Source organism: Procambarus clarkii, chromosome 21 (assembly GCF_040958095.1).
Source record: "Procambarus clarkii isolate CNS0578487 chromosome 21, FALCON_Pclarkii_2.0, whole genome shotgun sequence".
Taxonomy (NCBI): Eukaryota; Metazoa; Arthropoda; class Malacostraca; order Decapoda; family Cambaridae; genus Procambarus; species Procambarus clarkii.
Genome location: NC_091170.1, coordinates 33,812,528 through 33,826,145, shown reverse-complemented (window position 1 = coordinate 33,826,145; position 13,618 = coordinate 33,812,528). Strand labels below are relative to the sequence as shown.

Genomic DNA, 13,618 nt, shown 5'->3' with positions numbered 1-13,618 from the left:
TCCAAAGCTACCAAATAAAAAATTAGTCTAGATGCCTTCCACCATTAAGTGTCACTTTAAAAACTATTCATTATTTGCTAAATTTCATTAACTTTTTATTTATATAAATATATATATATATATATAATATATATATATAAAATATATATATTATATATATATATATTATATATGAATATATATTATATATGAATATATATATATATATATATATATAAATATATATATATATATATAAATATATATATATATATATATAATATATATATATATATATAATATATATATATATAAATATATATATATATATATAAATATATATATATATATATATAAATATATATATATAAATATATATATATATATATATATATATATATATATATATATATATATATATATATATATATATATATATATATATATATATATATATGCAGAAAATCCACAGAGAAATTAAAAAGAGAGATGAATGAGATAATGATAGTAGTCTTGGGTGTTGACAAAGGCCCTGATCGGCCGAAACGTTCATCTCTCTTTTTCCATTTCTCTGTGGCTTTTCCGCATACAAATGATCAGTGTTTCGTGATCGTCAATTGCATGCATGCATGCATGTATATATATATATATATATATATATATATATATATATATATATATATATATATATATATATATATACAGTATATATAAAATATATTATACATTAGCTTACTTCTCATATGGTATTAAGTAAATACTGCACCAATTAATTTAAAATTCAATTCACTTATTATTTTAATTTATTTATACCTATGATGCTAATGTACACATAATTACTGGGTAGTGGCTTTATAAAACATACAAATACAGTATTGTTCTGTATGTACCGAGTGATTATTGTATGTGATCCTTTGTATATCTTATGAATAAAATATTATTATTATTATTATTATTATTGTTATTATTATCCTTCTCTTCTCCCAAATCAAGAGCACACAGAGCTTTCAATGAAGAGCACAGTCTTCCCCAATAACAAATATAGTACTGTAAATAACTTTACTCTTCATCAAGAACAGAATGTACACCAAATCAAAATGCACACTGTACACCAGGCCAAGGATACATGTGCATCTAATTTAGAGATCTTGTATTCCAAATCATGGGCACACCTAATTTCCCGGTTGAGAGCACTTTTTATTCCCAAATAAAGCAACAAAAAACTCTCACGAGAGCATCTGATACCCATAATTACAGGTGCATGACACGATTAATACTTCAAGTTAAGAACACATCGTTCATCATATTGAAAGTACAGTGGAACCTCAGTTTTCGAATGCTCCTGTTTTCGAATTTTTCAGTTCTCGAGCTCAATTTCTTTGATTTATTTGACTCGGTACTTGAAGTTTGCCTCGGTGCTAGAGTTTGTTGATACACGTATGGGCTGACCGAGCACATGTGTGCTTCAGTTTACCAGTGTCTCCCACCTAGTGACAACCGTGCTTCAATTCTATGTGAAGACTTTCATTGTTTTTGTGCTTCTTTTGTTTCTAAATAAGAGCATAAAAGTTCTTATTTATGTTCTTATTTATTTATATATCACACCATGGATTCCAAGAAAGTCAGTGGTAAAGTTCAACCTAAGAAAATAGGATGATAATAGAGGAAAAACAAGAGATCATTCATAGTGAGACAATGTGATGTCTCACTACAGACAAGTGTTAAAATGTAGGGAAAATAAGTGTCTATAGACGGATTCTTAATAAGACAAGAAAGCAGTGAGCCACAACCAGGTCCTAGTTGTATGCCTGCAAAACGTAAGAGAGAGAGAGAGTACCCCAGAAATGTCATTACTGCTGTTATAATGGAAGGGGACTCTCCTTCTAAACACTAACACCTCTCCTCCTTTCCCCTCCTCACTGTCTTCCATATGCCAATACGAGTCCTCCATAAAGGTAAGGTACCTAAGAGTATTATTCTGTATAAAATGTTTTTTTTAGGTAATATTTTTAGGGGTGTGGCACAGACTAATTCAATGTACATTATTTCTTATGGGAAAATTTGTTTCAGTTTTCGAATTGTCTCTGGGAACGGATTAAATTAAAAAACTGAGGTACCACTGTACATAGTACTTCAAAAAATTATAAAACTAAACTGCCAATTATAAACAATATACAAAATTAAAAACAAACCCTACTTCAAATTAAGATCCAACTGTACTCTTAATCACAAACACACGGTATCCCTTGGGAACACAATGAATTCCATGTAAGAGCTTACTACTCCCATTTAAGAGTACATGTACATAACTTCATCATTAGTACATGTAATTTAATGAGTGCACTACATTCCCAACCAAGATCACATTGTACTCCCAATCGAGCATACACTGTACTCCCAACTGAGAGTACAGTACTGACAGTACACTGTGTTTTAAAATAGGAGTATAGTGCATCCTCAAATAAGAGCACAATGCACCCCCAATCCAGAGCATATTGTACTCGAACCCAAGAGCATCAAGACGACACCATAACAGCAATCGAGAATGCAAGGCTCCTACTTAGTAAGAGCTGTTGCCTCAAAGAGAACAGTACTAGCCAATACTAAGAACAATACTTTCCTGACAAACACAATCCTCAAAGAGTACAATACTCACACAGAAGCATAGTATAGTACTCGTTTATGTCTTATAATTCTCATGCAGATTATGTTACTCACACAAAGAGTACAGTATTCACAAGGCTGAATATACAGTAGTAATTACAACAGCATAGTACTCATATGAATCGTCAAGTTCTAACAGGAAACGTAAAATACTCGAGAGAAATGACCAAGGTGAAAAATCGTAATGGGCACATGATTCATATGAATATAGCACTAACACAATAAGTACAGTACTTACAGAAAAAAAGTATGCAGGGAAAAGAGAAAGTTGTTCAGGAAAAATAAAAGTCCTCGCAACAGATGCAATACTCACAAGATGACTACAGTACTCATAAGGAGATTACAGTGCTCTTAAGAACATTCCACAAGAGTAATTAGAGAAGTGGTATAATACTCTTATGAAGAGTACATACCATCAGACAAGTGTACAGTACTCTTATGAAGAGTACATACCAGCATCCAAGTGTACAGTACTTACAAGACAAGCAGAGAATTTACTAGAAAAGTGTGGGGCTTTTATAGAGACTGTAGTTCACCTAAGGGGAGTAAAGCACATTGGGCCTACGTTTATTCTAGGAAAAGTACAATACTTCTAAGAAACGCAATCCCTCTAGAGTGAGTACAGTACTTCTTGCAAGTACAAATAACTCTGCTAGAGCCCAATACTTTTAAAGCAAGGATAGCACATTTACAGGATTCATGGTACTTTTAAAGAGTAAGCACAGTACTTGGTAGGGTTGAAGGTTCACGGTAGGAAATAGTGGTATGGGTATGAAGAGTTCATCAATGAATATTATTTCCAAACTCACTTGCAAGCCACCGTTGGGAAAAGACAGTGTCCTTGTATGAGCACATGGAAAGTTCTCCACAAGGGAATCTTACATAAACGAACTCAAGTCCAAGAAGGAATGTGATATGGGAAGTCTTGTGGATTCCAAATTACAACACCATATGGTATAAAACAACCATTTACTTTCCCTTGTGAAGCCCACAACTCATGACACACACAGACAACAGCTTGTCATGGTGGGTTGGTGGCCGCTGGACCTCTAGAACCCAGTTATTTTGTTTGAGGGCCTGTCACTACCTTTAGATGTACCATTAGTCGTGGAATTAGGGGCATCGTTGCCTGAAAAAAGTAATATTAGTGAATGTCAGTAAAAATGGGAGATAGACAGGCTCGCTTGTAATCTAACATGACTTGGCAAGAGAAATCTCACAACAGTGAACAAACCTGAGTAATAAGTAGAGGATGCAGAGAGAATACTCTTAGTCAATAGTTTTATTAGATTACAGTGTGAGCCATTTGAAAGAAGCAGGTGAGTGGTGAAAGACACCCAAGAAGTCATGTGCAGGAAACACTCCTAGATGCTCAGTGACCTTTTGTGAAGGAAGTGAGTAAGATTTGTGACCAAGATCAGAGGAAGCTAAGAAGTTTCAGAAAACAGGTGTTTGTCTCAGATTCTCAGGCAGCAGTGGTCATGCCAAAAGTTGTTTTATCAAACTACACTATTATCTGTTTAGAAGTTAACTAATGTTCAAATTGTTTTGTAATAGTTCTTGAGAAATTGGTAAAATGATCAGTTCCCTATTATCAGCTTTTAAAAACATCTCTTATTTACTGAAGAAAATTAAAATAATTTCTTTTTACTAATACATAGTATCAATATAAAATGTAAGAGAGGTACTTGGGAAAGAACCCAGGCAAGAGACAGAGAAACAACAGTGTTAAATGTTGAAAAACTTGAATTCTTGCATTTAGATTCCCCGCCAGTACAATAGTCAGTTCCTGCACATGCGCAGAGCATTGTCACAGCAGGAAAGCGTCATCCCCAGAACAATGTAAACAGCAAAGAAAATAAATGTTTAAAAAGTTTTTTTCAGTGCTGGAAAATATTCAGAAACAACAGTGTTAAATGTTGAAAAACAGCCTGGAACTTTATAAGACATGTAAAGGAAATATTGGGAGATACAAATGTGTATGAAACATTATTGGAACCTGGCGGTTGGACACAGATGTGCTATCTGTCTCATTCACTTAGTTTTGGGCAGGGCTGGAGAACAGTCCGCTGGTCATGTATGTGACGTGTGGCGGTCTCCTACAATAACAATAAGTGCACTTGTATCCCATACGTGCTATTGCAGTGCTCAGTCCCTGTGTTAGTTAGGGATGGACAGTTTTGTGTTGTTTTGATTTATTCGCTCAGCTTTCTGTAACACGTGCTCTTACCACATCAACTTTGTCCCCCCCATTTGTAAAGTGCTTAAGTGTCAGAACATTGTACTGCTAAAATCCATACCACCTTTGTAATTACCAAGAAAGGTTAGGGTATTGTGGCAACCTTACATCCCAGTTGGTGTGGATCCTATAGTCTATTTACTCCTAATATTTATGTTTGCTGAGAAGTATCCCTCTGTATCTCAACAATACTAGTACTTAATAGTGTGCCCCCACATTTAGTCAGTGTAAAATAATCCTGTGTTGCTCAGTAAAACTCTGTTGTGAAATTGTACCCAAAGGTGTATTTCTTGTCCCATGTAGATTAGGGTTTCTTGTTTTTGACTTGTGCTTTTGTCGAATATATCTAGATATCCCTCCCATTGTTTATAAGAAAGTAAGAATGGGTTTGTTAGTTGTACTTTAGCGTACAGCATCCAATTATGTACCTCACACCAAATGCAAGAGTTCCAGACTGTTTTTCAATACTTAACACTGCTGTTTCTATGTCTCTCGCCTGGGTTATACACTTCCCAAGGGGCTCTCTCACAAAAAAAAAATTATGAAAGGAGACATGACCAAAATTCAAGGAACCTAAAACAAACACATAGTGTGATTAGTTTACAAGATTGCATAGGATTTTAGCAGTTACAAGGATGTCACTTATAGCCATAAGGACTGACATAATTCACCAATCATGTAAAGAAGACAGTTAACTAAGTAAAAAAACTAGTCACAATGTCACTTTGCTGTCCTGATGAAAGTTTAAAAATAATGTGACAATTAGCAGTTCTTCAGCATGTAAAAACTCTAAAAATAACAAAAGTGGTTTCATAACGATCATGTTGCGATATGAATGTCGGGAGATATGAATGTTGGAGATGAAACAAGTGCACCAAACGCTGGAAGGGTAGGAGACAGAGAGAGAGAGAGAGAGGAGTAAAGGAAGAAGGTACTCTGTTAGAACTGGCTGTGGCACACCCCTACTCACACACATTCAAACCAATAAATATTTTCATCACACACTTACTTAAATATACTTAAATATTTACACAATGTACACTAAACTAAAGGAACATCATGCATATTGGAAAGAAAATAAAACAAAATCATATTTATTACTTTATATATATATATATATATATATATATATATATATATATATATATATATATATATATATATATATATATATATATATTTATATATATATATATATATATATATATATATATATATATATATATATATATATATATATATATATATATTATATATATATATATATATATACACACACACACACACACACACATACAGTACAGCTGTATATATAAACAGCAATTACTGCTGTTTGTTCTGAAGGTGCTGGAAAAGACCAGCAAGTACAGTTTGGGTCACAGAAAACTAAAATTAATCATTTGTTGCATGGGGGATAATAGGAGGCAGCAGTTAATACAGCTTTTGAGTTTCACACACAGCTGCAGGAATCAGTTGAGTACCTCACGTTATGGTTAACATATGGAATAATGTGGCTTTTGGTTTTGAGAGGGAAACATTGCATGTCATTTGGTGCAGCTTATCTAGAATGTTTTTCACAAGTTAGTATAAGCAAATAGAATTAGATATACACATCTTATGATAACAATTGATATGAATGTTGTACTTAAAATTTGGGAATAAACAACAATGACAGAGATAACTGTAAATAAAAGCTATAGCAAGGTAATAGTCTAATGGGTTCAATGAGGTAGGGTTGTAAAAGACAAAAACATTAGACTATAATATTATATAGATTGTGTGACAGAATGAGATTACATTTAAGAGGGAAGATTGGGACATCACTGTTGGGCATTATCACATGGGCGCCAGGTTACCGTGTTATGTGTGTTGAGAGGATAGAGGGTGCTGAGAGGAGAGAGGGTGTTTGAGATCGATCACGGGTGTTTGTAGAAGAAGAAGGGTTCATTTGTGGAGGACGTGCAGTTTTAGAGGAAGATAGCATGATTTCTGAAAGTATTCCTCTGTCTACGTCGTGGAGATCTGCCCTTTGTAATGCATCTTGCAAATCTTCTATATAGGTAAACCTTCTAGTTGAGTAGCTCTCCCCAACACTGCTCTGACTGCCATGATAATGAGAAGTTTGTAATACACGTACTGGGGATGCCTGTGACACACGTACTGGGGATGTCTGACACCCATGTAAAGGGGATGATTGGGACCCACGTTGTGTGATAGCTTGGGGCCCATGTATAGAGGATACTTGGGAGCCGCTTATTAGGGGGGTGGTCCGAGGGTGTGGTGGAACCGCGATGGGTGCAGCACTATAATTGTTGGGTAGGGCAGCGGTGGGCACCGAGAGTGTGTTGAGGGTAGTAGGGGGCGCCAAATGAATGTTGGAGCGGGCGGTTGGTTCCGCCACATAAGTATTGGAGAGGGCGGTGGTTGGGGTTGCCACTGTAGGGGTGGGTGGTGGAGGTGAGCAGTAATCCACACCCAATTGCAGGTGGTTGTTAAGACTCAACATGGGGATGACCTCATCACCGTTGCCTACCAAACAAATGGACATTGTAAGATCACTTGGGGTAGTCAAGATCTCTGATGTTGATGTACTCATCTCATGCTAACAATTTGAGACATGATTGTTGTTTTCCACACTAGCATGTTGTAAAATTATTCCTTAGCAAATGTCTAAACCTTACTTATCCAGATTCCAATATGCTCATTAACTAAATAAACTATTGAATCAGCTACTATATACTTAAATTATTCTTTTATACTGTACATAATTTATATTTTATGCAAATATTTAACATTCCATGATTATCAAGATGACTTTAATTTTTATTTTCTAAACTGTGAGCAGCAACCTAACTGTAATGGTGGTAGTGTAACCTTTTTTGGTGGGTCCTCAGTGCGTCCCTGTTGGTAGCAACCTGGATAGCGCCACCCAATTTGAATAACACCAGGCCCTTTTGAGTCATTGTAAGCTTAGCAGAGACCAAAGGGCAAAATCTGGCCCTCTCTATAGAGAGGTATGAAGGTGAGGATTCTTGATCACCAAGACCAAGAAAGACCAGGATGGATGGGATAATCCACCCACAGGCAGTGCAGCAGAGGTAGTAATGGATAGCCATCAGAACACAAGAGGACCGATGGCCAGCCTACAGATTCAAACTCAATGAGGGAAGAATCAGACAGCTGGTTCATAACACTAGCATTAAATGTAATGAAATGCCTATTTGGTTGGTTCTCAGTGGCTCCCTGAAGTAAGCACCCTTATAGTTCCACACATACGAGTCACATCACTCCAAGAAGTCTTGTACTGTATAGCCTACCAGAGACCAGAATCAGAACCTGGCCCCTCACAGAGATGCTGGGAGCTGGGGATTCTTTATGATCACCCGCAAATAGAAAACATCCAGAAAGCAAGCAAAGCAAAAAGAGACATGTGCAGGATTCACAGAGAAACAAGAAGTGTAGCAGCAAAGAACTCCACAAACAATACACTCAGTAGTTCAAAACCTTCTAGTTACAGCCGGCTACCAACAGGTGGCAGCACCGCCAGGATTATTAGGCTCCCACATCAACACACCTCAGTTCAGAGCTGTAGATTACAAACCGATGTACGTGGTAGGAAGGTAAGGGACTAGGAAGCCACAGAGACCTAACCAGAAAGAGGTATTTTTATTACATTCAACACGTGTTCTCTGGAGGAGTCGAATGATGGTTTCCTGAAGCTCCGCAAGTGAACCACATTATCACTAAAGTATTTATATCTTTCCAGTGTTCTAACATAAATTTTTGTGTTACGTCTTTCATTTTGGTATCAAATTGTTCGCAATCTATAAGCGCAAATTTTAAAACTAGTCCCATAATAATAGCACAATAAATAGAATTTTAACAAATATTTTAAAATTTTGACGGAAAACATATTTATAATCTTTCAAGTGTTCTGACATAAAGTTTCGTGTTACATCTTTCATTTTGGTATCAAATTTGGCACACTCTAAAGGCGCTCATTTTGAAACTATGCCGAAGTCGATCGGATAATAAATGAATTTTATACAAATATTTCTTTATCGGACCCACATCATGTCCGATATTCGGATTCAAGAGAAAGAAATCAGACGCGAGGGTCGTTCGAAGAGTGCAATAGTGTTAAGATGCTTTTACAACCTCAAGTTTTAGTTACATCACATGTATTACATAACTCATGCATTACATAGTCAATCTTGGATACAAGTCCAGTATATCATAAGGTGTTCCTAGGGCTGATGTGACATATATGTGGAGCTATCATGGTGCTTGCTTTCGGGCGCAACTGTTCAGCCCTTTCAGAGAAAAACCATGAAAACTGCAAAGGGCTTGCGAGGTCCCATAGGATTGACCAGCAGGAAATACCATGCACTGGGGCCACTGCCAAATACAAACATAAAAAACAGTTAATAAGCATAGGCAGCTGTTAAGAGCATGAGTGGCAAGCTGTATAACTAGTATGCAGTACCCTGTGCAACTTTTATATAAAAAGAACCTGAATACCCCCATCCACAAACTCACAGAGGAGTCAAAGACCTGTGCACTACCAATGGCAAGGCACAAACCACAGGATGCCGGCCTATCAGAGACTGCCACCCAAACCCAATAAAATAGGCAACTCTAGCTAGGCAATGGCAACACCAGTGAACATCCAAAAATGAACAATGTAGACACATGTAGTTTAAGGTTAACAGTTAATCAGGATCACATAAAGAAGTAAAGCATAAAACATGCATTGTGATGTAAATATTAAAATAAACAAATATGAAAGTAAATGACTCAAACAGAACAGAGAACAGGTATAACTAACAGGTGAACTGCTTCACAACCAGGAGCTTTACTGGGTTTGGGATATATATTTTTTCATTTTATAGGATTTGTTTACCTTGCTGATCCTTTTGGCTCCACTCTTCTTTCTGGTAGCCATTTCTTGGGTAGGGTGATATCATATTCCCTGCTCCTTGCATGTCTATAGAGGGGGGCCAGGTTTTAGCCTCTGGTCCCCTCATAGGCTTATAATGACTCACAAGGACCTGGTGTGGGTTTAAATGAGCAGAGCTATCCAAGTAGCTAGCATCAAGGAGCCACCATAGAGTCCTCCCAGAAAATTGATCAAACCCACAGTTGTAGTCAAGTAATTAGGCTATATCACTTCATCATGATGGCTTTGTTTCATAACACTTATTAGGTCCTCCACTGTACAACACAAATGAGCACATAGCTGAATTTATCATGGAGAATAGTTCTTGAATGCTTTATTTACCACATCTTTTGTGATATATGTTAACATGTATTGCCATACTTAAGCCATGTTCTGAAAATGTTTTCATTAACAATGTTACTATAAAAAAAATTACATACCCACTCTCTACAGAGTTTGCACTTACCATGAAATTCTGCTTGTTGAGTTATACTAATCCTGGAACCTAAATTAAAACTTAACTGTTTATTCAGATGCAACAATATCTTCCAAACAATTAACACTAGGAAACAAATAATACACAAACCACTTTTAATACCAAACAAAATTTGGCCATACAATCCATCTTTCTCATAACACCAATGATCATTTAGCAGCTTGGGAGGTTATGAAACCCAGAACCAGCAATAATATCTTGGACCCTTTTTACTTTAACCTCCTTTACGTCAGTGCTAATCAAACACGAACAAATGACTGACAGCTGTCTTATGAAGTCCTCATTAACTATTATAATACTGTAATGTATTATTGAAATTTTACTAAAATGTGAGATAAAATATGAATAAATTATTTTTAAGCTTTAAAACCATACTGGATCAAAGAAAACTGATGTTATCCTTAATCTAAAATCAGTGATGTGATCAGTGAATCAAATTATACTTTATCAAACAAATTTTCTTGCAAGCATTAATGGACTACTGAGCATGAAAGTGATGTATATGGAAGGGACAGTTGAAAATCTTAATTATTAGTTTTATAATACAGAGGCCTACTTTAAACAACATTAATCCACACTATGAATGCGTTCATGAAAGTTACATAAACCAAACCCAAGGCTGAATTAACACAAGCAAGAATACCACATTTGATTTTGAAACTGATAAAAAAATAGAGGTACTAATACACAAAACTATTATAAAGGTCAAAATTAATCTTTAAGTACACTACATTAATTAAGGTGCCATATCTTCTTTTAAAAGGGTTTTTGCAAATCTTAAATTTTAATAGCTGAATCAAATAGAACGACTTAAGAGGCAGACAGCAACCAGCAGCTACTTTACAAACAGATGGTCTGAGGGACGAGTGTGTGCAACTAGTCCGTGCATAGCATGAGGGAAGTCAGAGTCCAAGATCATGGGAAACTGGAACTGCAAATACATTTTGCCACTTTTCCCATAAAAAAAAAGTAAGAAAAAAAAGAGAGTGACAACTAACAAATTACAGTATACAGATCTATTAACACACTCGTGTTCCTGGAGAGCACCCAACCCAAGGTAATCAGAATGAGAAGCAGTGCCTTGAGGATGTTCACAATCATTTGAAGTTTGTGTGGCTGTTTATTGTTATATATTTTGAATTTTTAGATGAAAATGTTTGCAAATGCTTCATCATTTAGAGTATGAGAAAGATTGAGTAAATAATTATCAAGTGAAGGCACCAAGCTAAGAAGACCTTAGGCACCATCTATGGTGCACAACAGTCAACAAGCCCTCAACATCACTCAAGATGCTAATATAAGAACAAAAAGACATATGATGAGTGATGTAATAAATATCAGATTCACCAAGGATTGGAAAATTAAGATTTGGGATCATCCTGTAAATCGGGACATCTATGATGGTGTATAAGACTGTAAATGGGTCAATGCTATTGGAAAAATAAAGTACAGCTTTTTGTTCCATTAAGTGCCCATGAATTGAGCATCTGTGGCCAATATAGCAAGAGCCATTTCTCACCTATGGTAATAGGGAGGAAAGCCTTGAGGATAAGATACACTTAATACTACGCAGTTTTTATTCGTAACACTCGACCAACGATCAGTTCAATGGTTGAGGGCTGTGGCATGAATGAAAGGGTAAGGAAGTTACTTTCAGGAGATGAATGAACACAAAGGCCTCCTTAGCAGAAGGCCTAATGGAGAAGGGAAAGGTGAAATACAGACAAAAGTGAAAGCAACATTAGAGAGAGAAAGGAAAGGGAGGTTAAAGGGGATTAAAGCTAATTCTGATCTCATTTGTTAAGAAGGTTAGAGTAATTAACTAGCATACAGTATACTAAGAAAGGCAATACTCTTTCTTGTCGAATCGCCCCTCATACACAACATGCTCAACATGAATCTTTGTTGCAGTTGACTCTTACCTTTCTCAGTACATAGTAAACACTCCAATATTCTTAACAAATGAGATCTGACTTAGCTTTAGCTCCACTAGGCTCTCTTTTCTTCTTTCTCTTATGTTGCTATCTCTTTTGTCTCTATTTCACTTCTTTCCCTTTGTCATTAGGCCTTTTGCAGTTTTACTTATTCCCATTATCTTCTATGGTATACTTGACTCTTTTTCACCTTTCACTTCACAGTCTTACCTTATATATTTACTTTCTCTACCCTCTACCACTCTTTACATGACTTGATAATGGTCCAGGACAGTTAAGACATTGTCACTTCCTTTATTTTCCTATGTGTGCATCGGGAGTCACATTTAGATTAAATATTTATGCTTCTCAAGTGAACAAGGAATGCATAGGTAGGTGATGTACTGAATACAAATGTTAAAATAATTTTAGTCTGTATTACTGTTTACGGATCCTCAGCTGTCTGGTGCTCAATTCCAATGCTTGGATGCATGTAATGATAAAATATGTATTTTATATACATATTTGAAGTTAATGCTGCAGCCTATGTCATCAAAACACGAGTAAAAAATGACTGGGTATTGGAATGCGAGAGTGTTAAGGAAATGATACACATCCATCTGGGTTACTTCTAGACGCACACATCAAGTGAGTAGGGGAATAAAACAGCCAGTTCTACTAGAATAAGTCCAAATGAAGATCACCATATAAGGCCTCATTTACTGGGAATGCTAGGCAGGGAAACAGGCTAAAGACTATATTAATGGATCATTAATAAGGACTTATAATGAAGAGTGCAGAACCAGGACTAACAAACACAGGGTCTCTATTTACAAGAGGGTGATCAGTGCTGGAATTCATCTCGGTCAAAGATGTTCAGAGGTCTAAGTAATGGAGACTTATTAATGATACTATCATTATCAAGCTAGATATAACAGCAGGAAATTTGTTCAAGACTAATTGTGAGTAATGAATCCTTTCACATTATAGAAATTATTTGAAATCCTGTACTTTTAATAATTTTTTAATAATTCCTGAAAAGAACTTAGTTCAGAATCAACCATCTAGTTTTTACTGTTAAGATATATGATAACTTGAATATCTGTACAAAATAAAAATTCTGATTGGCTAAGACAAGAACAGTATCATTAGAGCATCCATCTATACACAGTGAATGACAGCATACCAAGCAGCAGTAGTGTGGGTGATAAAAATTACAATTATTAGCCAACAGTGAGCATTTAAGCACATCTGTAACCCCCACCAAAACTCGCTAACACAGCAACATTTTACACACTACTCACAGCAAAAGTTAACTTCATATCTTGGACTAAGAAATGCTTGTCCACCTGAGCTTGACCCTCTGCTCTGCTGGGAGGTAGGTGGAT

The 13,618-nt window shown here is 35.9% G+C and overlaps 2 protein-coding genes across 6 annotated transcripts in view; both read right to left on the bottom strand.

Moving 5' to 3' along the window:
* Nucleotides 1-13,618, bottom strand: part of LOC123760617 (Shaker cognate w) — a 333,004-nt gene that overhangs the window by 31,084 nt on the left and 288,302 nt on the right. The window contains exon 7 of one of the 5 annotated variants that reach the window (XR_011229265.1): nt 3,453-3,772. The exons of 3 other annotated variants lie outside the window; for them this stretch is intronic. Coding sequence is in view for 1 of the 2 variants with exons in the window: in XM_069328296.1 (XP_069184397.1) it covers nt 3,693-3,772 (80 nt within the window). In the remaining variant the exon portion in view is untranslated. Of the gene's footprint in view, nt 1-456; nt 3,773-13,618 lie in introns of those variants that run through there. One more of the 5 variants, XM_069328296.1, reaches the window with a different exon arrangement.
* LOC123760616 (uncharacterized) lies at nt 6,636-7,551 on the bottom strand. The gene has a single exon (XM_045746342.2). It carries the CDS (start codon nt 7,476-7,478, stop codon nt 6,735-6,737), a length of 744 nt encoding a protein of 247 aa, XP_045602298.1. The 5' UTR covers nt 7,479-7,551; the 3' UTR covers nt 6,636-6,734.